Below are 25,693 nucleotides of genomic sequence, written 5' to 3'. Positions count from 1 at the left end.
TTGGCCTGCCGTAGTAAGTTCCCTATTGGCCTCCCATAGATCACCATAAAAGACAGAGCTTCTCTCAGAGAGGTCTTATAAATAGTTTGTGACTCATCATGACAGTTCCCTCCTGGTACAAAGCTGCACCCCTTAGAGCATGGTATCTTTGAGCCAGGTAAAGTAATGCAGAGTTGACTGCATGTCCTTGATTGGTTACTTCACAGACGATGCATATGTATCTATTCTATACCTTTCCTAATTGTTTCTAAGAAAATCAGTATTAGTGAGCAAGTGAGTAGGTTGAGGAACAGGTGCTCCCATTTCCTTTGTTTAATCACTTCATAATTTGTGCTGCATAGGAGACGTCTTGGTTCTCAGTGAGAAGAGTACAAGAAGTTGAGTTCAAAGTATTTCTTTAATTTACATCCTTGTGGGAGAAGTTGAATAACTGGTGTGTTTATTGACTCTGTATTTCATTAGCTTAAAGGGTTTGAAGACTTGCACACAAAGAAACGTCTCATGCCGGTAATCTGACCTAGTTTCAAATGAGGTGTTACAAGTGTTAGACACCACCATCGATCCCGGAAAATACACGCACAGCTTGCTACCATCGGTAATAAGACACTAGTGTACAGTCAATACATGCAGCTACGGTAAATACCCACAACAAAGTGTACATAGGATCGATGGACATCTCAGGTCAAGATAAAAGATAACAAGGTATCACGTTCCATTACTGTCTGCATTTTGTAGCGACAAGCAGAAAACTTTACTTGCAAGCAACGGAAAGTTAAATTTGTCAGAGCGCGGCATGTGGTTTTGGGCGAGTCTTCAATGCCTTTAACACTATTTTGGCCACCTACTGTAAAGGTAGTCAGTACAAGACCCAAATTAAAGCACGCTATAGTTGCTAGAAGTTTTCAAAAACTACTTTCCTGGAGGTACCTCCAGTTACCATATTTCTCCTTTAATGGTTAACATTAATAATAATAATAATAATAAGACTTATAATGCGCACACACCACTCAAAGAATGTTCATGGCGCAAATGACAATGAGAAATGATACAAATAATACAGAATAATACAAAACAATGACAGAAGAAAAACTTAATGGTATAAGATCATATAAAAGCTTTCGTCATTAAATGGGATTTTATGCTCTTCTTAAAGTTAGAGAGAGTAGATGTTTTTCTGATTTTTAAGGGAAGTTGGTTCCATAAGCGAGGGGCAGAAACAATAAATGACCTATCCCCCCAAGAATGTTTGGACTTAATTTCAGATAATAAAAATTGAGAGCTGGATCTTAGATTACGAGAGGGGACATAAATATGTAATAAGTCAGAAATATACATTGGACCATGTCCTTTAAGTGATTTATAAACATTAGTACTTTGAGAGTTTAGTTCTGGGGTTTATGAGTATATATTGGAGGTTCATGGTTGAGATGACCCATGATAAATGCATGGCTGACTAATGGTGTGGCTTTATCAATTATGCTACTTCTTAGTTCTATAGAAAGGTTAAAGAGTCAGTTATTGTCAATTATGTGTACATATGTGGCTATGCATTCAACATGTGGTGTTCAGTGTGAGGGAGATCTCAAAGTGTTTAAGGAAGTGTGTACCTTTAAGATTAGGTTAACAGTATTGTAGACACAGGGTTGTTCTCGATTCATAATTTCTGGATATGGATCTATGCTGAGTTAGGTATATGTTGGTATTTGTTTCTGGGCAGCACAGTGGAAAGCTTACAATGTGAATCTTTGTTGTTGTTAATCAATACAATAGTGTTGGTCCATGCCTGCATTTAAGCAGCATAGTGGAGCAAAGTGTTCCATCCAGTTAGGACAATTTTCCTATACTGTAGTGTCATGTCCCGCTTCAGAGCACTCGTATTGTGAGTACGAGTAATATGAATATCATGTTTCTATCAGATCAAGGTTAGGAACTGTTTTACAGTACCAGTGCTTTGAAGCATGATATTGGAGTACAGTTTAGGGAGGTATTAGCATTAGGAAATTGTCCCAACTGGCTGAATGTTCTGTAACACTTCTGTGCTAGGTGGTACAGTGCATATGTGCTTCGTGTTAGGAATTTATATGAAATAAGCTGTTACAGTACTTCTATTCTTTAGTGACTTCTTTAATTGCATTTTGATTGTTATATTGTAAATATTTGTGTCAGGTTCAGCACAGCTTGTTACCAATCAATCGCTCAGAGTGCCTACAGCCATCAAATTTTTCATTTAATTGTTAACATTAATTAGTTCATTGAGAGAAGAGTTTAGTTCTAGGGTTTATGAGTGTATATTGTTGCTTTATCAATTATGCTACTTCTTAGTTCTATAGAAAGGTTAAAGAGTCAGTAATTGTCAATTATATGTTCATATGTGGCTAGATGCATTCAAAATGGGGTGTTCAGTGTTAGGTAGATCTCCACAGTGTTAAGGAAGTGTGTACCTTTAAGGTTAGGTTAGCAATATTGTAGACCTTACATTGTTGTACTCTAATCATAATTTCTGTATATTGAGTTAGATATATATGTTGGTATTTGTTTCTGGGCAGTGCAGTGGAAAGTTAGTACTGTAGTACTTTGTTGTTCTTAATCAATACAATAGTGTTAGTGCATGCCAGCATTAAAGCAACATAGTGAAACAAAATGTTCTGTAACACTTTTGTCAGTTTTGTGCTAGGATAAGCAGTGAATATAAGCTTTGTGCCAGGAATTTATATGAAATAAGCTGTTACCTCTACTCTTTAATTACTTCTTAAATTGTATTTTGTTTGTTCTTTTTATTTCTTGATTGTTGCTGTAAATATTTGTGTCAGGATTTCAACACAGCTTGTTACTTTTGACATAGCTGCAGGTTAGTGTCTGGTTGTGCTGGTAGTGTGTTAATAGCTAGTACAACTGTTGGTTATTATCATAACTTCTTTACAGTAGATTCCTGATGGTTCAGAGGGTTTGTAGACGTAGAGTCTCATCATAAAACACCTACATTAAAGTAGTGTACTTGGTTGTGGTCTGGTGAGTTGAGAGTAGTCATGTCAGGGCATATTCTGATGTATTTGTATTTTTGATGTCATTTAACAATTACCTCGTTAAGCTTAATTGTTATTAATGGGGTTGCTCTTTGGTTCTCATCATTCAAGCATTACCTTAAAGCAGTATGCAGTACAGATACAAAAATAATGTGTACAGAGAATTTCATGTGAACAAATGCAAGTAAAATGAATGGATAACTGGCTTGTATTCAAAGATAATTCTGGTAATGAATTCTGGAAATTCAAGAGTTACAATGGTGGGGTTCTCATGCACTATGGTTGCTACTTAACTATTTAATTAGAGAGTGTTGGTGGACAATAGTTAGCCGGGTTATATTGCAAGGAAGCATGTTTTATTCATGTTTCATTACATCTTGTTAAATGCTGCTCCATTACTGCTCCATTACAGCTCATTGTATCCTTTGTATGCTGCATGTTCATCTAGGTTCGTGGGTGCTGTCAATTTGTGGAATAGATTGCAGTTAAACAACTTGGACGGATTTCCGCTTTCATTTGCGTGGATTGCCCCCCCCCCCCAAGATCCCCTTCAGGCCCCCAAATAGTACTTTACAACGATACAATATTAGCTCAAACCATTTTATTCTTTGTGTGGGCAAGAGTTTGAATGTTTTGTGATTCACAACATATTCAACTTCTTAAGCTCTCTGATATAAACTTACCTTTAGCTTGTTGGTAGACAGTCAATACTGCCACCAATTTACTCAGTCCTTTGTCAGAGCATGCTGTCATTAAATGGCTGATGTCATCGGCAGAGACCTTCCCTGCCTCTCTGAGATGGTGGACAAGAGAAATAAAGGGTGCATCACTCTTAATAATGTCCTTTGATTCCTTAGCTGGAACCTTGAGGTAGTCAAGTAGCTTCTGACAGTCATCTTTCCCAATCAATGACTCTGAGTGGATCAGGAAGTTATCAAATGTAAAGATGTCACTCTATAACAAAAGACAACAAAAACAAAATTAATATATATATTTGGTAGCAGAAAACAAAATAGAAAATAGACACATTGGGACAGCAACACATTCCAATGGAGGAACTTATTTATATACTGTATGATTGAAGGTGTTGATTATGTGACTGTGTTTTACCTGCATTCCTCTAACAACAATCTTTTATATATTTATTTCAGAATAAATTAAAAATACTACAAGCTAACAATTGGTTGTATTGATTTTTAAGACTGTACATGTACATGCTTCTATATGTATGATGCTTCTATATGTATGATGTTAAAGTGTCTTCTATTCTGGGCAATGTAGGTGGTCAATAACATTAAAACAACATTAATAACCCTCTCCCTAATCCCCTTCTTACCACTCACGTTTTCCTTAATTGTGTTGTTTTCATGAATTTACTATGTCAATCATTGATGCAGTATTTTACTAACAGAAGATTCATTTATTTAATCCTACAATCTTGCTATAGAGATTTACTGAATGAGTACACACAACTAACTTAGAAGTGCACTATAGACTGGAAAGTATGGTTAAATGCTTGTAGTTGCACAGCTAAACTACATGTGCTGCAGCTCATTGCCTGAATAATCAAGGTCCATTTGCACTGTCAAGACTTTTTAAGATTGGTGTATGTACTAAAATGTGCAGCTATTACTCTATGAGCTCTACACAGCTTAAAGACAAAGAATGCATGTAAAACATTTAATTATTGAAACCATGGGCACTTATCAACTGATGATCATGCTATTTTAACCAAGGTTCCTGGGTTACTTACTGTAAGCCTGTCAGACATAATTTACTAGTATTAGGTGTGGCCTGATGACATGTACTGTACAACTAGGCCTTTAACAGCTAGTAAGACCATTGTTCTTACACTGGTTGACATGTTGTAATGCTGTCTCAAGCATGGGTAGCAATGATCATGTGAAATCTATGTGCATAGCAATTACATCCATTACACAGTGCGCTTGGTGTCAGCTAATCAATGGGGATCTTTTTAATGCATGTAGTTAAACAAATAAAGAAGGATGTTGTGTATTGTCACTTATACAATGTGATGTCTATAATAGTTATATACTGTCACCAATTGACACTGCAGTATATTTCTTATGAGTGTAGTACAGCTACATTATACCTGCTTACTGTACCTACTTAGCATTGTCAGTAATTATTCCATAATCTGTTGTTACTTTAAAGGACTACTGACTACATTACAATGTGCATTGGAAATCATAGGCCAGCAGTGAAATGAACCACTTGAAGAGAACTGACAAAAATACTGTCAACTGACTCAATGCAACCCCTATTAAAGTAAAGCCTTTACTTAGCTACAACTTTCTCTCCTCAGAAGTAATGAAAATGATTTCAATGGCTTTGTGACTTTTGCAGTCTTAACTCTGTGGACAATGCGAAAATATGACAAGGCTAAGGTCACATATCCCCAGGGCTTCTTTTTCTGATTTTTTTACTAATGTGCACCTAAGTAAAGCACCCTACATCCCAAAATAGAGGGAAGCTTGTGTCGGGCCATTTTATGAAGACTTAAATACTGTCATCAAATCAAGGTATCATCACTGCAGTATTTGCTATACATGTGCACTAGTGTCAAACTAATCAACATGGCAGCAGTATGGCCTATTTGTAAAATATTGCCCTTAATCTTTCTTGAATTTTACCTCGTTTCACGGTAAAATGCTCCTGTTTTGTTCTTAGCAATAGTTTGCATTGATTTTTGTCAAATTTGTATCTTTTAAAACTTAGAAGACTTTGACAGTTAAAGATAATGATAAAGGAACTACACTGTCTGACTGTATGTCAGGCAACATTCATTTTCCATCACTTTTCATAGAATTTTTTAATTTTAGTTTTTCTTTATAGAAATAATTTCACCAAAATATAGCACTTATTTCAATATTGAGAATATCTTGCATTCACTAACACCATATTTGTAACAATTAGCAGCTTGTAAGCTCAGAAAATAAGACAAAATATATTCCAAATTTTGTCTGTTTTTTCTATAGTGCAAGTAGTATCCAATGGCCTAAATTTTACATAAAATTTTGCACTTACTTTTCCACCATTTTGATCTCCCTCTTAACAAACAAGCAATAGTTGTGCTCTTCATAAAATTCCGCATTCACTAATACCAAATTTGTCAAAATTAGGAGCTTGTAAGCTCAGGAAATAAGAAGAAATATTTTCAAAATCTTGACTGTTGCTTTAATATTGCACAGTGCAACTAGGATCCAATGGCCTAAATTTTTCATAAAATTTTGCACTTACTTTTCCACCATTTTGATCTCCCTCTTAACAAACAAGCAATAGTTGTGCTCTTCATAAAATTCCGCATTCACTAATACCAAATTTGTCAAAATTAGGAGCTTGTAAGCTCAGAAAATAAGAAGAAATATTTTCCATATTTTGTGTGTTACTCTTATATTGCAACAAGCATCCAATGGCCTAAATTTAAAAAAAAAAATGCACTTACTTTTCCACCATTTTTATCTTCATCTTAACAAACAAGTGATAGTTGTGTTCTTAATAAAATTCCGCATTCACTAGTAACAATTTTGTTTATTTTTGAAGCAATGAAGACTGAGAAAATAAGGAAAACCAATTTTACATTTACATTGACACTACAAAACACTTCCATGACAACCTTATCAGAATCAGCAAATCCCAAAGAAAAAATTGCCCTTATTTTTCATTAAATTTCGCAAATTAGATCTCAAAACATCTAAGAGTGTCTTCTCGTCACTTGTTCGCATAGAATGATACCCAATTTGTTGAGCTTCAATCAAAGGATTGCTTTAATAAAAGTGATAAATATTCCTAATTTTTACCATAGGCCTATATTTCCTTTATCAGTACTTACTGTGTGATATTCATAGACTTCTCCAGTTTTTTCAGTAACCAAAAACAATCTGTTTATGTTATTATTGATCCTGATTCTCAGGGAATCATCAGGAACTTTAAAAGAAGCCAAGCTATGACCCCCAGAGATGGAAGAATGACCCCCAGAGATGGAAGAATGACCCCCAGATAGAGAGTAAACAACAACTTGTCTACCCTCACCATCACTCCATAATATAAATATTAATCCTTTCTCTTCACTGACTGTTATACTACGTGCATCTCTGTACTGTGTGTTTGTATATTCCTGTTCTATTTCTCCCTCACTATTACACATTAAAGCTCTCCTACCATACAGGCCTGTAGAGATAAACAGTTTATTATTACTAACTGTTATATCCTCAGGCCAGTCTCCTCCTTCTAATCCTTTTAAGGTGATTGTCTTCTTTATTCTCAATTCTCTCGCATCTAAGACAATCACCTCACTGGATAATACTAAACCGACATAGACTAAACCATCTCTGGTTGTCATACAGTAGGCTTTACCGTTAAACTTCCCTTGATTGACCAGACCGCCATTACTACTATCGTACAATGATATCGTATCCTCACAACACGTTAAAAACAGACGATCATCCAGTAAACAAACAGACCGCCATGATGAACCAAACTCGGTAAATTCCTGAGAAAAATAGGGCTCTGATGTCAATAATAACGGTTTTTCCTGAGAATCAGGATCAACTTGAAACATAAACAGATCGATAAAAGTGTTCTTTTTCCCGTCGTTAGATCCAGCGACTGCCAAACGGCCAGTATCGAGCACGTCCATGTACCACACGTGGTAGCCATCTTGTACAGTGAATCTTGGTATCGTTATACGTACTCTGTGTGTGGAAGGCAAACAGTGAAAAATAAGGTCAGGGTTGGAAGCTTGTATCCGTGGTAACGAAGAATTTAGAGTGATATTTGATCGACGGAATGTTGATGAACAGCGCTCAGACTTCGAAGTCGCTAGGCCTTATGAAGGGTACTGAATCTTTAAAAATCTATTGATAATTAATACAATGGAAATATAAAGTCGTGAAACACAATGGCAGTTGTCCAGAGCAATTAACCGACATAGTAATCTTCGAAAACGTGACGTTCAATGCCTAATGTTATTGATAAGGATACTGGCCTATAGTACAATGACTTACAATAGTTTAGACGAACACTCTCGCGCATGAGCGTGAAGGAAGTACGTGGCGCCACATGGATGTATATTTGGCAAGCGGAGTAAAAAGTGTTGAAAATTGCAAAAATTGACCGAACCAAATATTCATATTAAAGTATCCTATTAAAGTCGAAATGAATCTCAGAATGAAGAAAAACAATGCAAAGCAATTACTGAGTGTACCGATATGAAAATATTCCTTTAACAAAATAACAACACCGACAATAGGCCTAATTATTGTTAAAAGCTTGCAGTTTCAGTCAAATTTATGAAATTGCATATGCTTTAGTTAGTTTGCTTGAATACGATTTATTTATCTTCAATATTCATCGCTATCATATATATGTACTTATGTAATTTTCTAATGCAACTTGTGCTGCGTGTTGACCACATTCATTACATTCATATTCATTTGTGTTATAGCGCCAAAATATGTGAGACAATTAGACGCCCACAAGTTGTAAATGGTGGAGCTATTCAAGAAAGTTAACTTTAACAAGGGCTCCGCTAATGAAAAATGATGGCGCTATTAAAGAAAATCAACTTGGTGTAAAGTTTTCACGGGTTTCAGACAGAAGTTTAGTTCTGAGTTCTAAGACATATTATAGTCTCTATAGCTACACATGTGTCAAAGATATTTACCAACAGAATATGCTTAAACCCTGGAATGCTCACTTAAGGGTACAGAGATCGATGACGCCGGTGCCTCATACTGCAATGCTAATTCTTAATGTTAGTTCACTGTTTTAAACTTCTAATAACTCCACTCAAACATGTTCTTTTATCCTTATAAAATTTGTATTATATCCAGGGGCGATTGACCCGATGCTGTGCATCCGAGGGGATACGTTCCTCCTGTTTTGTAACATAAACGTTAACGTTAAGAAGTGGCCCGTTTCATAGATTAGAAAAGCACATCTTGGACAAGTACCGGTACCTTACTTTGTCATTTTGTGGTTTTAAACAAATTCCTTTTGTTGAGACATTTAAGAAAAGTTTAATCATTAAGTGCCCTTTTGATGATAAATTAAAGTAATCAATCGTAAGGTTCTGTTTCGTAGTCATATTAAAATAATGAAATTTGAGGCACAGAATGCAGAGAGGATCCATTTTATCCGTGACTTGAGATGGCTTCGTTCTTTACCTCCTCAATGCAACGAGACCGTGATGTCGCCCCACCCCATCTCCTCGACACTGATCCACCCCCACCCATTTCAGGAGTTATCTCGGGAACGAACAGTTCATTCATGCAAGACTTCTTTTTACGAAAGATTTTCATTATACAACATTGCTTGTATATTTTTAGGTGATTGTTAAGTAAACAAATAATCAATACTTTTTTCATATATCTGTCATGTATAATTGCCAAGAATATACATATTTGGATATTTTGTAAAAGAAATAATGACACTTACGAGGTTTTCGTGGTGGCCATTTTCACATGTGCTACATTAGTTCTACGAGAATTATATTACTGCAGCGGGAGTCCTTGTCTGCGAAAAAAAAATTAAAAAAATTTTAAGATACAAATATGACTTTCCCAAAAAAATTCTTATCGAGGAATATCTCAATAAATACAGAAATAAACAGAATGGAAAGAGGATCCTTTTTTGGGGGGTGAATGCTGCGGCCTCATTTGATGTTTAACAAGCACCCTTGAGTTAATATGATGGATGAAATTCTGTTTCTGGTCATCCCCGATTGTAAAAACACACTGTGTACGATCAATCTGGAATTACGTTACAGTTATATTTAATTTATTCTGGATTGCGAAAAAGACGACGAAATCGTGAGAAAACAGTTGAAATTTCGAGAAAATTATAAATTCACATATACGATGGTCAAAGGTGGAAATATTCTTCAAAGAAATTTAATTTTTGATTCAAAATGTCCCGTACAGGCCTGTTGTTTAATTTAGCCTTATTTCCCTACACTGCAGTGCTGTTGATAGAAATTCATAAATGTTTATCTTTTCTTACAATGAAATACGTCTGTGTTAGACAGGTGTAGGTGAGGAACAGCTAATATTCTTCGGAAGGTCTTGAATATATACTTGTTCTTGATATAATTCGATCCGTTTTTATGCTGAGTCACTGGTCGCAGGTCAACGAAGCGTGCAGTGATAACACAAATTTCAAACAGAGAGCCCTTTGAGATAATTAAAAAATTTAAACGAAATGCTGTGACTTTGATCAGAGGATGAAGCAAATTCTCAACTGAATATAAGATAATAAACGCTCAAGAATGGAGCACAAAAGAGGTAATGGATGGATAACTGCTATAGTAAGAGAGAACGGCAGGCTTGATTTGAGCTGGTGTCTAGCAAAGGAATAAAATAATAAATTACGCCCACTTACCCTTGATCTCTTAAATATAAACAATATCGCGTGATTTTTAAGTCAATATTGAACTTAAAGCAGTTCGGTGAGATTTTTCCTTTTTGTTATACTGAATCTATTTGAGTGTTATCGTGAATTTTATGACTTACTTAATTAAAACATCGAACTTCAAAAAGGGGGAGAGGAGGGGGGAGGAGGGATGGAGAGGGAGAGAAGGGAGAGGAGGGGAGAGGAGGAGAGGGATCGGTAGGGTTGGAGTACATCAATACAGATGATCTGTATGTAAAGTCTACAGATTATCGAGATAATCACATAGCCTGAGATATATCCATCCCTCTTCCTCAATCTATCTTCCATTGAGCAAGTGGGTCACTATTATTTGTCGTCTAAGACGTCCAACATAAGTCAGTAATGCACGAATGATGTTCAAACGCCTTTCATATATATTTACGGCCGACTTGTGTGGTCAACGGTCCTATATAGTCTTATCTGATAACGGAATATTGGAAAGTTCTAAATGGTTTTTCGTTATTATTCAAAATAGCAACCTGACAATATAAGGAGATGAAGTGTTTCACATCAGAGTATATTGGGTCTCTTGGATAAGTTGGGAAGGGAGTAAGGTTGGGGAATTCAGACGGGAGTGAATACAGTGGAGAAAATATGTTCAAAAATTGGTTCATTGTATGTGTCAGTGCACATGCAGGCGAAAGATGCCGAGCTTCCTGTATGAACTTCGTTCTTCAATGAGTCAAGCCTTAACTTCCATTCCTATTGGGACACAATAAATAAAATTAACATGGTAAGCCCTGTGCAGAGTATACCGGGTTTTAAGATAAACCTTAAGTATATGTATTCTACTGCTTTAATACTTAATTCCGAATGTTCTTAGCCAACACTGACGTTATCTAGCACTTTGGACTATATATATATGCTGTAAGTGTTTATGTCGGAGGACTAGTCCCCATAGGTTAGACTTATTCTGACATGCTCATACAGTGTAAATTTTGATGTCGTGCTTTGTTTGTGAATGCTGTCATGGCACCAAAAAGTGAAGAACAATACAAAAGTACCCGACTGCTCGTCTATCTATAAACTTACAGTTTAAGGTGAACTTGCTACACTGCTGTTATCACAGCCTACATTTCCGTTCAAAGATAGGCCGAAATAATTGACGAAAAGTTATGATAGCTATCTACAGTTTTAGTATAGTTCGCTGGAGGGAAGCTAGAGGTTTTCGTTGTCAGACATTTGGATTTGAGAGGGCGGGGCGGACAGAACAAAATGAGAGCAATATTTGATGAGCGTATGCTTAGGGTAGTTCAAGCTGGTGCCAGGGGCGACAGTGTGAGCGAGGGATTGGGACGAGGGGCACTGGGCACATAACCATGCGGCCGTAGGGTCCCTCTAATGGGGTCCAATGATGTTAGTCCCCTGACGCGCTGCAGTTTTCATCGTTTTCTTAGAAAAATATGCACAAAGCATTAAGATGATCATGATTGTGGGCTTAGTGATGACGAACCATCAGGTATTTCACATTTAGATCCAGAAACATTGGATAGGCATCAATATGTTAGGTATGCATGTTAGGTATGCATCGCAATTTTGGCCGCGTGTGATATTCTATGTAACCTATACACTAACAAAACCAGCAGTAGATGCCCCATATCACATATATATCATTCCCCTGAATGAATCATGTCTAGTGTAAAGAATATAATGAAAAGGATCCGTGTTTATAAGTTTTTTAATTTATTTAAAGTTGTTCAATTTACTGTATACCTACAACTTTTCAACTTACCTTCCGGTACAAGATGGCGCTTGCTAAAGTTCCTGATACTTCCTTGTCGGTTGTACTTCCTTGTCTGGTTGTAATGATACAGTACCTTTGTAGCTTCCAATGCGTTCATTAAACTTTACACTTTCTTTTTCAATCGTGTGATAGACCTATCTGTAGCCTTTAAACCCAGATTAATAGTATCGCACTTCACAAAAACTTGAAAGAACGTTCCAGAGTACTCATGGTATAGATAGGCATCAATATGTTAGGTATGCGTTGCCTATGATATTCTATGTTTATTATACACTAATGAAACCAGCAGTGGGACTACCGTATAACACATAATGTACAAACACACGTAATAGAGTACACATATTGACAACATATGAATAGATATACTGATTGAACTTTAGCTCTCTTCCATGTTTGAAGGGTACAAAATAAACCTTCGATACTCAATGTGGCAGCTGCGGAGTCATTGTTCGATATCCAACATTTATTATTGTCACCAGCCAGTTAAGAAAATTTCCTAATGCTAATACCTCTCTAAACTGTACTCCAATATCATGCTCTCAAAGCACTGGTATTGCCAGTACAAATGGTTCCTAACCTTGACCTAATATAAACATGATATTAATACTGCTCGTACTGACAATACGAGTGCTCTGACGCGGAACATGACACTATACGGTATAGAAAACAATTGTCCCAACGGGGTGTAGTAACAAGCCTGGTTTTCTCATGCAACTATATTATGCTAATCATGTGAACTTCCAATCTTCCAATCGGCTGGGGCAGCGTTGGTGGGTGGGGGATGTCCAGATGTTTTGTAGCTGTGATTCCGTCATCTGTGGTGATAGGTTCTAAGATGTTTTCAAGCGTGTGATTATGCCATCTGTGGGGATAGGTTCTATATGTTTTGTAGCTGCGATTCTGCCATCTGTGGCGATAGGTTCTAAGATGTTTTGTAGCTGAGATTATGCCATCTGTGGGATAGGTTCTAAGATGTTTTGTAGTTGTGGGGATAGGTTCTAAGATGTTTTGTAGCTGAGATTCTGTCAACTGTGGGGATAGGTTCTAAGATGTTTTGTAGCTGAGATTCTGTCTTCTGTGGGGATAAGTTCTAAGATGTTTTGTAGCTGATATTCTGTCATCTGTGGGGATAGGTTCTAAGATGTTTTGTAGCTGAGATTATGCCATCTGTGGGGATAGGTTCTAAGATGTTTTGTAGCTGAGATTCTGTCATCTGTGGGGATAGGTTCTAAGATGTTTTGTAGCTGTGGGATAGGTTCAAAGATGTTTTGTAGCTGTTATTCTGTCATCTGTGGGATAGGTTCTAAGATGTTTTTTAGCTGAGATTCTGTCATCTGTGGGGATAGGTTCTAAGATGTTTTGTAGCTGTGATTTTGTCATCTGTGGGGATAGGTTCTAATATGTTTTGTTGCTGTGATTATGTAGTCTGTGGTGCTAGTTTTCAGTTCGTAGTGCTCTTCAGCCGCGACGTTTTGGTTCCGTGGGCGAGTCTTGTGAGAAGCACTTTGCTTTCAACCGCTGTAGAAAGCTTCTTAGGGTGGGTTTACCAGATTTGCTGATTTAATTGGTGTAAGCTGCGTGCAGGGGATTGGTTATTTTGTTGCTTTGTGTTTGTTCTCTGGAGGTGTTGTTACCATGGGCGTAGATAGCTTTTCTAAGGTGGGGACAGGGCGGATGCACTTGGAATTCAGAAAGACGTTATACTACAAAACATTCGTCACTCTTATCAATATCTGGATTTCCGGAATATGTTAATAACGTTATAGGGACACGTTAGCTCGTATTGTTAGAGTTTCAACATACTGAGCTTTAAATGGTCAAATCAGTTCGATTCATTCTAGTGACTGCCAAATTAAGGGGCTCTCGATATTGCCAGTACCGAATATTCCGACTAACCTCTTTCTTCTAACAATTTTCGTGATGGTTATCTTTTTCATTAGAAGCCTGAAAAGTGTGATAATGGGGATATTTCGTGTTACATCCCTTGCAGCGCAAAAAGTGGTGGAGACATGTCTCCAACGGGTTCTACGCCCATGTACGTTATCAGTTTGTAGTGTCTTTGTTGCTGTGATTTTATTTCATGTAGAAGAAGAAGTAAAGGTACTTATTTGTAAAATATCTTGCGAAATCCTCATATTAGTTCTTGTGAAAACGCTGATCATTATATGTAGCTTTGTATTGTGACTCATTCATTGATATTGACAACAACAAAAACTCCCTCGATTTTACATGCTGCAAAGAAATTAATAAATCTGGGCATAACTAAAATTTTAATTATTCAGAATCCTCTTACCTTGCCTTCTTAATTAGTTCGTATCAAAAAAGCAATTTAAAAAAAATTAATCGCAAACTTGTCCGCTCTGCTGGCAGGTAAATTTGTATGATAGAAATTTGGTTGACTGTAGTTGTCAAGATTGAATGTAATATTTGGATAACTATACGCACATGTTTGCATTTTAAAAAATATGTTTTTACAACGCTCTATACGTAAACACTGTGCTTGTTTTGAAGATGTAACCAATCACCATTAAACTCATATATGATTCGAAATATTGTTGGAAATGATGAAATGTATCAAGTTTAGTAACAATACACTTCTCTATATACAGCTAATGTTAAAGAGTTCATGTCAGATACAGCTACGTGCTTGCCTACACTTATCTAATAAAAATCACTAAAGTCTCCCCTCTCATGAATTGTGAAATGTCATATATGGACAAACATTTCATTTCTTGAGAGAAAATGTGATAACATGTCACGTTAAATCTGACCTATACCGGTGAAGATGGAAACCTTTCATCAACTCACTCCATAACCATGGGCGGCGATCCTAGGGGGGGGGGAAGGGGGATATATCCCCCCATGAAAATGGGTGGAGGGGATGTAATACACCATATCCCCCCCCCCCCACCAAATGCCAAGGATAAGAATATTTTCATGCCTACATTTATGCATCATCGTGAATGTACGGCTCTTTTTTAGCTTCATTTCTCGCCTACCATAAACGCAGTGCGATCTTTTTAAATTAAGCGTCTTTATAAAACAAGAATAGTTGACTGTAGGCTTCATTGGCCCTATAACAACAAAATGTATTATTGCGCCCACGGTATTGATATAGTACATATATGCACCCTCATAGTATTCATATAGGCCCTATAGTAGGCCTACACACGTACATGTTCCCAGCTGAGAATCTCATGTTACCAGGGTAATGCTTAATACACGTTTCACCTGGATGCCCTAGCAATCGGTACCTAGGAATGTAACTATGTGTAATTGTGTATTGCATGTGCAGGCCTATAATAGCCTGCATGAGGCCATTTTCTTCATCGAATAATATAAAAGAGCTCTCGAACATTCTAACGTAGCGCCTGAAACAAGATTGACAGGGGCAATTTTCCCAAAATAACACCCGAAATTAAAAAAAAAGTATTTTGGATCCTGATTATGAGATATTTCGGACATGATATCCTTATTTTAAAGTTGGGTATATGCCGCTTGGAAACCTCGGGAAGTGCCGTTTCCGGCCATCTAGAGGGTTTGTAAATCCCAAAATTTTCTTGTACGCTTCGCGCCAACCTATGGTGGCGCTACGCTTAGATAGTCAACAAGGTCATATCCCCCCCACTCGGAAGTACGGATCGCCGCCCATGTCCATAACAATATAACTAGTTACGTTAAGTTTACCTGTAGTACCAATTATGATAGGTTATGCGTCATTGTGGCTGATTTCCTGCTTGGTCTCGGTTTTATCCGTTTGTCTTTTCCACTCGATTCTTATTGTTATTATTAGATAAAACTGGTAAAGGTGAGTACATGTTAATCACCTTAAAACAGATGTGTGTAATAATTCCTTACATGTGTGACATTTTATGACCACGCAGTTGCTACTGAGGACTTTTATAATTTGAAATGTTAATAAGTATAATATAGATTTGGAATGAGCTAATGCATATGGTCACAACCTCGACAGAGATGACGTCTTCTCGTCAATTGAGAGTCAAATCGATAGCCACGAATGGAACTCTGTAATATGTGGAGGTGATTTTAACTCTGTGTGGAATTTAGATTTTGATAAAATAGGTGGATTTCTCCACACCAACTTTCGATCTCGCTCAAAAATGTTACATGTGATGCAGAAACTAGATATAATTGATATTTGGAGAGACCGTAACCCTAGAAGTAAACATTTGACGTGGCATTCTAACATCGATGATTCCTTTCATTGCAGATTAGACATTTTTCTTATCTCTAGCCATCTCAGGAATTCCACTACTTATTCGGCAAGTCGTTCATTGTTGGTTCAGACCATTCACTCGTAAACCTGTCCTTGCATTCAGGCAGTAACAGAGGAAAAGGAATGATGTTACCAAGGTTTATAAAGACCTTTACACTCAGAGTACAATTTTTAACCCGTATAACATTTATTGTAATCCTAATTTAAATCACAAAACTCTCTGAGGAAGAGAGTTCTAGTTGCGAAGGACCCATTACTTTCGATGAATGCACACGTTACTTGAATTCCATGCCCTTGAACAAATCACCTGGTTCAGACGGACTCCGAACGGAATATTACAAGCAGTTTTGAAATGAAATTGCAGTATTAGTAACTAATTCTTTCAACCATGTATTTCGTAAAGTCTACATTTCCGATGAACAGGGAAGAGCATGTATTACTCTTATACCGTAACCCTCAAAAGACCAGCGTTTTCTGACAAACTTGGCGCCCTATTTTACAACTCAACGTGGATTATAAAATAGTTGCAAAATGTTTAGCCAACCGATTCAAAGTGGTTCTCTCCAAGGCTTGATTAGTCCAGTACAAATTTGGTTTAGGAGAATTATAGGTGAGAATATCCGACGTCTTATCTTAGGCCTCATTGATTACTGCGACAACCACTCTACCCCAGGTGCCCTCCTATTGTTAGATTATGAGAAAGCTCTTGACTGGCTTGATTGGGATTTTATGCTTCAAACGCGTTCTTTCTACAACTTCGAACCAACTTTTGGTTTCGATGAAAATCGTAACCTATCCATTGATGCAGGCTGAGAGTGTGTGTATATTTGTGTGTGCATATGTGTGTGTGCGTGTGTGTGTGTGACGCCTCACTTGTAAACACGGTATCTCAAGAAGGAAAGCTTAGATCAATCTTACACTCGTAAACACGGTATCTCAAGAAGGAAAGCTTAGATCAATCTTACATTTCGTGTGAAAGAGTACCGCATTAAGTTCAAGAGGTCTAAGGTCATTTGGGGTCACTAGAGGTTAAATTGTGAAAACCTTGTTAACACGGTAACTCAAGAAGGGAAGGTTGGACGAATCTCATATTTAGTATGTAGTTGGTACACGTTCAGTACAAGATTTTATTGAGGTCAATGGTCAGTTGGAGTCACCAGTCACCATATTGTTTTATAAGCTACCGTATCTCCCACATACCAGCCTATCAGATAACATGTGCGTTACGCCCCTTTCCATAAAGAGGCTATTGGCAATTGGAAGTGATCTTATTGGCATCCGTATAACCTAAAACTCAAAGCTCAAAACACGAACATATTTGCATTGACTTAAACGTGCCGCTCGGAAGCCTTATTTTGCGTGCAAAAAGGTGTACTTTGTAGTACAGCGGTTCCATTGGACGTTTTCCATCGTATTTATTTCAGCTTGGATACAGTTTCGCTGTGACCAGGCAGCGTTTATGAAACTTAACAGTTCGTCTAGTTATATTTTTTTACTATGACCAAACTCAATGCGAAATAATTGTGTACAGCGGTCTTAGTTTGGCAGTGAGTTCACGAGCTTTTGTCTGGATCGGCTGTTTACGTTGACAGTTGTTGAGTTATGTTTACTGTGCGGGAGATTATGTCCGGAATTTAGTGCTTACTATGATAAATAGGCTGTTTTGGTCTATGAAGGTGATATAGTTGTAATATGGGACATCCTACTGTACTGTAGGTAACTAGTATTTTTTTAGGCCTAGCCCTATGTCCATGCTTACGTAGATCCGAGCTTTGTATTATGGTGGCATACTCCTGTTCGAGTCTATATCATGTGCTCCTTCAGGAAAAGTGCCAAAAATGCAGTAGGAAAACATTTTTTTGGTACGTTATTAATCAGGATCTATTTTTTGTGACTTGTATGTTAAATATCATGAACGAAAGTACATGTGGTGCAAAACATTGGGTCAATTGTGGCAATTTTAGTTCCATTTAGGCCTCCAAGGAGCATCGTACGAAAATTGTTTACTATACTGAGTGAAGAGGTTTGTTTACAAGTGACGAAAACTTCCGGCTCGCTAGCAAAAAATCTACATGGTCATGATACGGAAAATTGATGGTGCCATGAAAAGCCAACTTGTCAGCTATCCAGTGATGGGTAGCGATTAGCTAGTGAGAACTGCTATCAGGACTTAAAGACCACATTACTTGTATGATTTAGTATGGCAGTCAATGGGTCTTTCAATTTTCGTATGCTAACTGGGGGCGTTGTTTCAGAATATTGTCGTCTCATTTGTAAACAAAAATGGTGTTTGATATTGTGATAGAGGATTTAAATTGATTGGGACAAGGTTGATGTTTTGTTATCTTTTTTTTTTATCTTAGTAGTCGTTCAGATTTTAAGTGCTTTGTAACAATAGGTAAGCATTTCACGTTATTGTAGATGTCATTTTATCGGTTAGTGTTTTAGTAGGTATATTAGTCAGTTAACATGAAATCATACATGTTACAAGGCCGCCTAGTATTGCTTTAGACGCGTGATTGATTACTATTTGATAACCTTTTCTCCAGACATGGTGAAGAGATGCTGACGAGAGGTAGATCTTGACGGTTACCGGAACTTCGCCGGAGCCAGTGATGTCAGCGAAACTGATCAATTCTACACGATAGTATATCAATAGAAAATATATGGGTATAAGTGCATACAAAGGGGGGGGGGGAGGGGGTATATTAAACTAGAGGGGGTCGATCTCACGACTGCGGTGTAGCATTGAATTAAAGCATTAATTGTATCCGACATCACTTCTCAACCAGGGGATCTTCCATCTCCTGTCTCAATATTTGATTTAACCTTGACGTATGTAATCAGCACGTGTTTGGAAAAAGAACCTTGAATAGATTGGTTTGTGTATTCATTTTCTCTGTGTAAGGGGCTTTTACCCTAAACCATAGAGGGTGGACAAACACCGGGTTATATTCATATAACGGTATTTTTGCATACGGTGTATGTCGACCCTAATTTTCCGCGCAGTATACGGCAAAAGTAGGCTATATATATATATCAGCGACACTCAGAATTTGTAATGAAGACACGTTAATGCCATCCCTGGTGACATTTTGGAATATTCTGGTCGTAAAATAACGAGAATTTGCAATTTTAAACCCTCGCATTAACGATAAGGCGCCATAAACTATTTACGCAGGACACAAGTACACATTGTTCGTACGTACACGAAGTACGACTGTTGTACACAGACTATACCTGTACGTTACGTTTTCACTCCAAGCCCCTGGGATGGCTTATATTATACCGTAATAAAATGTGAACGGATATGTACCAGTAACGTGAACTTTGCGATAAAAGAGGCATAGCTTATGATATTGCCATCTGTGTCGAAGAAATCCCTGACTAAACAACCTTGTTCTGTACAGGACTTCAGAGAAGATAATGTTATTATCTATCTTAATAGAGGAATTGTTAAAAATATATTGATTAGAACAGATATTATCATTTGGATGGCGGTAATTAAAATCAGACCATGCACTACAAACATCATATATAAACAGGTTTTAGATCTTAATATCATGCTTTGAAAAATTACATTCTGATAAGAAACCCCTTCCGTACGTGGTTAATGAATTTCCAAAAGTAGTTTCCAAGGACCAGGTTTTTTGTCAAAATACAGTTTGATCCATTTTCATTCCAGCCTTTTAGAAAATAAGATATAATAATATATATATATATAATATTATTATTTCTCGTGGAATATTATCGGACTTATGTAATACATTATGTTTGTTTTTATATCTTATGTTTCCCTTTACGGTCCACTATTGTAGATATCGGATACACTCGATGGTATTCAACTACAAAATCTGGCTTTAAAAAATGATGGGGCTATTTAGTTTTCATCATGCACTTAAATATATTAATGTGGCGTGTGCTATTTTTGATAATTATATCATGTGTTCTTAGAAAGTACGGAAGTGTGACGTCATGTGGTATTTTACACAAAATAAGTTAATCCATGTGGATAAACGTTTCAACGTAGAAGGAATTTTAGGACGCGTTTGCAGATACGGGAAATATTAACCATGTCATTCATGAGATCAGATATTCTTCGCCGCGTGTTCACACTGGATGCGTAATTTTTTTTTCCTAGGAGGGTTAGGGGCAATTATCATATATAGGCGTATCCAGACCCTCGCGCATGCGTGTTACTCGTGGCTAGTAGTAGTACATACAGTGTGTGCGACGCGATTCAAGTTTTGCATATGCGTTCATGTAGCGATGGAGACCTGTTCGACTGACACCCAGATTTTAGATACAATGTACGGATTTCATATGTTGTCATCAATGTGCGCGACGGACATTAGTTTAATGGTTTGGTTAATGTTAATCTGCTAGCCTACATTACATGCATTTCTAGCTTCACGGTAAACTTTAAGGTTACGGTAAACTTAAAATTCTATACATGATACTAATATAGTAGGCCTACATACAAAATTAAGCCTGCTTTTATGAACTATCACTATCAGTTCTATCAGATATTACTATCAGATATTGCATCACCAGCCGATACGCAGACTATTAGTCACCTACATTAGCCACAACACCTCCATAAAATTAACAATTGAAGTGACGATTTGATCGCGCTTTAATTTGTATTTCTTTAGCCTGCGTCCCATCACTTATATTATTCAATTCTCACTTGGTAATCCTTGGCCAAAAAGCAAACTGCATTACGTGTAAAACTGTACAGCGGAGATCTACTGCTTTGTACAGCGTACATAGTGCCCACACGTGTATTACAGCGATCAATGAGTAACGCGTGTGTATGAGTAACACGCCTGCGCGAGGGTTTGGATACGCCTATATATGATAATTGCCCCCAACCCTCCTAGGAAAAAAAAAACAAATTACGCGCACTGGATCTGGATCAGAGGAGAAAACATATTATGTTTACACGTGACTAATCAGGTGTAGTCATTCCTTATGTGATATATGAAATTCGCTATGCACGTACACTTTAGATCCGATGTTAACATTACTAAATACATGTTAATCTACAAGTTAAATGTATAATTTACAACAAAAAAATGTTATATGGTAAAAGGAAGAATTTAAATGAACGACCTTTACAACATTGATTCTAAAATGAATTTAATCAATGGGTTCGATCCGAATCAAACTTATGTTTTACAACAGAGATTTGATTCGAAGCTCGCCGTTGCACTCGAAGACGGTAATACATAACTCTGATGTAAAAAGACCTTCAGAGAATATGTTCTCAACATTATGCACATGTTTCCGATTGGGATTTCTTGCAACTTGCACACAGGCCCGTTGTCTCGGATTCCGAGTTGGAGTTGGACCAGCAGTTTCAAGCAAGGGCGCCATTCTCGTGCACTGTAACTTTTGTAAGTTTTGTAACACATTGTATCACAAATGAAGGGGGCACTGCAGTTTGCCTATGGGTGGGTAGAGATTCTTCTCCGTGTGATATGTATCATACAAAATTATGGATGGTGGCAGAGTTTGTTTAGTATTGTCAAAGATAGTGTGTATACATTGGATAGGTACGCTGTCTTGTGTATAGTATTTATTGTATACGAGACCCCGCCTGAAAGGAGAATGGATACTTTATCATCCGCGTGTTTACGGCTGTTCCTCGTGTACCACACTTCTTTCCAAATCTCCGTTCTCGCCTTAAGTGCGAGACATTTATAGCTGAAGAATGAGTTTGAATTATATCCAGATAATGTGCAATACTGATTTTGAAAGCTTTTATTATTTTCACTGTAAAAAAAGTGGCTTAGATATTATAATTATTTAGTGAAAAACATGAACACATTTAATAAATTAATAATTGTGCCTGTGTAGAAGTGAAATGTTTGTCACCATTCCTAATATTTCAAATTGAAGGCCTAAGCATGTATAGTTAACAACAAGAAAGGGCTCATAGTAATGCACCCCTGTGCTCCTCCATCCGTCCAATGGACCTATTTAACCATAGCCATACCCCTAAACCTTGATAGATGGATTATATTATAAGAGAATACTAATATATATCTGAGCTATAGAAACGTTATAACATGTAGGCGCTCAATACAGCAATATATATATATATATCCTAAAAAAAGTTGTTATTGCTATGGAAACGTAGCCTCTGTTTACACTTGTATTCTAAACATTTCCACACTGAGGGAAAACGTGAGAAACCTACACTCTTACCCCCCCCCCACCCCGACCCCCGACCACACACACAACCCACTGTAGTCAACTTGCATCTGTCAACTATGAAAACTTGAAAATCGCGATTGTATGGTTCCTAATGTATCATAATATGCTTATAAATCCGTTTGTAAACTTTCATCTCTCCATGTGACCAGGATGGTGTATCGACTCCCCAGATCTCTTAAGATTTAGTCGTTGATCGAAAATGTACAAAGGCCTACACGAATTAAGAAACCATTATATGCTGTACCGTATATATAATGCCATCCACTCATTAGATACACCTTTTTCCACAAGTGAAACTGCTAAATCTGATGTTTCAAGAAAAAATTAGCAACGCTATACCTGAGTAACTACTCCATGAAAGATCTGGCATCAGCTTGTGATATGCATACAACCTTCGAAAACCAGGTCCGTACCCGAGACATTAATGCCACGAGTCCCCCCCCCCCCCCAACCACCACTACAAGCATCCAACTTTTGCAATAGTCTTGCTCCTCAATTATTGTATATTGTGACAATGGGAAAACACTATTCTTCATCTAATAATTTCACGGGCCTCCTAATTGACCCAGGGTTGTATACCCAACTGATGTCGTAAAGTGTGAATTTATGAAAGTCATATGAACTATATGGTGTATTTTAAAATTTTTGGTACAGTTTTACCAACATTAATCATCATTAGTTTTGTTTACCATCAAATTTTCCAAGAGGTTCAGAAACAAGTGAAAGCGATTTCACAACTGGTCGTCGGTAGTGAGAACGAAACTAACAAAAGGCTAGCCGAACTAACGTTCAAAGAGGCCAGAGCAGCCAAGATTTTAGCTGTTTTGATATTAATCTTTGCGCTGTGCTGGCTGCCACTACACCTCTTGAATGCAATAAGCGTCATAGTTAAGGTAGTGCCACCTTATTATTTATTCTTACCGGCAATTACCTTATCACACGCTAATACGCATTTAGTAATAGTAAATACAGGAGAACGTTTAGGAAGCTCATTCTTCGTTTTACACTCTGTAATATATTGCAAGATGTCGGATGTACGGCGAGTAGTCATACCTTCGAGGAGGAATCATTCCAAGTTCCGTCACATTCGGCGCAAAATAGAAATGGCCTCGGGCACAATACCACGATGACGGCGACGACGGTAACGCCGCCCTTGGCGTCTCCGATCGCGATGAAAAGACTGATCGATAGAAGCAAATCTTTACCGCCGCATTGTCAACATAGACTTCTAGACGGCCAATCGTAGGTGGTAAATGAGGGCGCTAAACATGGCGTACCCTTAATGAAATATTATAGTATTGTACTAAATATGTTAGAAAAAGACCAAAAACACTTGTATGGGGTTACACATGGGTCCGAAACATAACCTCCATTTTAATGTGACCCAATACTAATAATAAAGTTATGCATATTTTGTGTAAGTTAAAATGAGAGTTATATGCAAATAACGTCATGTTCTTACGGGAGTGCGAAATCGTAGAAAAAAAGGAATATTATTTTGAGTGACTTTGAAAGAGTGTTTATACGAGCTAACTATTGGCGAAATTATTCAGTTTTTTAAGCATTTATGGAGAAAAGGTAATAACACAAGGGGAAGTCTTTGTCGAACTGTGTTTATCGTTTTTGTATTTTTATTTGATTTTTTTTTAACATCGCACAAAAAAGTCTGACGGATTTGTGAGGGACTATTAAAAAACGCGCAATACTATCTAAGAAATATTGTGTATACACTAAGAGCATTATGCATATAATCATATATTGTATGACATGTGTTTTATCATTCGTATCCGGTTTTGTATTATCTCTAACAATATAACCAATCAGAAGGCACATAATATGCAAGGTACATTCGAGTTTAAAATGCGTAAATTACATTTTTTTTTACAAAATGTGTTACTCGTAAGCATATAACTTTCTATATGGCCTATCATACATTCGGTTGAAGGGGTTTGGTATATCCCCCTCCGACACCCATTCCATTCCTCTGGTCGCATGTTCACCGAATGGATGCTCGAATCAAATGATTAAACTGTGGTCTATTTGGTCAGTCTTGTCTGTGGTTTCAACAGTGGCTTAGCAAGGCATTCCACGACCACTGCTAAATAAGAGTGACATCTTGAGCCCTTCACTATAACGTCATTTAAACTAACATAAAACCATCGATGTAAAATTTGTCATATTTGACAGTGGTGATCCGTTTGGGTCAAACTGTCGGAAACAACCATTGGGAGCCTCCGGCCATTTTGGGGGCCCTTAGTCAATGGACCTCTTAAGCCGCATATTGCTACGCCCCTACAGCATGCTTGTTGAACTTAATAAGCTTATTTTAACATCAACTATCGTGGGAAACTTTATATTGAATATTTTCCGTATTTAGACAACTTCTCAATAAGTTATTGTAGAGGAACTCCAATACGTGACAGATTAAAGAATATTTTGGTGTTAATTTTGATCATACCTTTATAATGCTAAAATATGAATACAAACATTCCTCAACAGTATTGTTCTATCGGTCAAGTATAATATCGAACAACAAAGAAAATTAGCGACATCAAGCGAAAAAAAAAATAATAAAAAAAATCACATACAACTTTGTACTGTTATTAATAATGGAGTGTAAACAAATGTATTCGGTAAACGAAATACTGAGGCTTGAATCAAATTCACGAGCTATTCACCTAGTAAGGTTCACTTAGGAAGGGGATGGAATGAAGGGTAAGGGAGGGCTGGGGGGGGGTCTCAGTCTGATTATCAGTAGGCTTGCTTAGATCGTTAAGCAAACTTGAGAAAAGTGTCATTGAACTTTAAGAAACCAATCGTTTGTGCTTCAGGCAGGGTATTTCTGATTTTGGCGAACGTGGAAATTCTTATATAATGGCCTGCTTCAAATTTCACTTGGGTTAAATGCTTAAGAAAACCTCTTCTTGCAAAAAAATAAATAAAGTTTTGGCAAAAATGGATTCAAAGACTTCTTCCAAATTAGGGCCAGAAACGTATATAACATGTGCAAAACCT

The 25,693-nt window shown here is 37.2% G+C and overlaps 2 protein-coding genes across 8 annotated transcripts in view; both read right to left on the bottom strand.

Moving 5' to 3' along the window:
- The window catches only part of LOC139980965 (uncharacterized), a 35,650-nt gene extending 26,100 nt beyond the window's left edge, over positions 1–9,550 (bottom strand). For 4 of the 7 annotated variants that reach the window (XM_071993039.1, XM_071993043.1, XM_071993044.1 and 1 more), the window contains exons 1-3: positions 9,483–9,550; positions 6,877–7,738; positions 3,707–3,977 (exon numbers count right to left, since the gene is read on the bottom strand). In XM_071993039.1, coding sequence (XP_071849140.1) covers positions 3,707–3,977; positions 6,877–7,738; positions 9,483–9,502 — 1,153 coding nt within the window. In that variant the 5' untranslated portion in view covers positions 9,503–9,550. The remainder of the gene's footprint in view (positions 1–3,706; positions 3,978–6,876; positions 7,739–9,482) is intronic. The other 3 variants (XM_071993045.1, XM_071993046.1, XM_071993040.1) reach the window with 2 other exon arrangements.
- LOC139980966 (uncharacterized) overlaps positions 1–12,774 on the bottom strand; it is a 98,568-nt gene extending 85,794 nt beyond the window's left edge. Inside the window, exon 1 of the mRNA XM_071993048.1 lies at positions 12,208–12,774. The gene's annotated coding sequence lies outside the window, so the exon portion shown is untranslated. The remainder of the gene's footprint in view (positions 1–12,207) is intronic.
- Between the last annotated feature and the right edge of the window lie 12,919 nt (positions 12,775–25,693).

Source organism: Apostichopus japonicus, chromosome 15, assembly GCF_037975245.1.
Source record: "Apostichopus japonicus isolate 1M-3 chromosome 15, ASM3797524v1, whole genome shotgun sequence".
Taxonomy (NCBI): domain Eukaryota; kingdom Metazoa; phylum Echinodermata; class Holothuroidea; order Aspidochirotida; family Stichopodidae; genus Apostichopus; species Apostichopus japonicus.
Note: the sequence above shows the minus strand (reverse complement) of the source record. Positions and strands in the feature narration are given on the sequence as shown.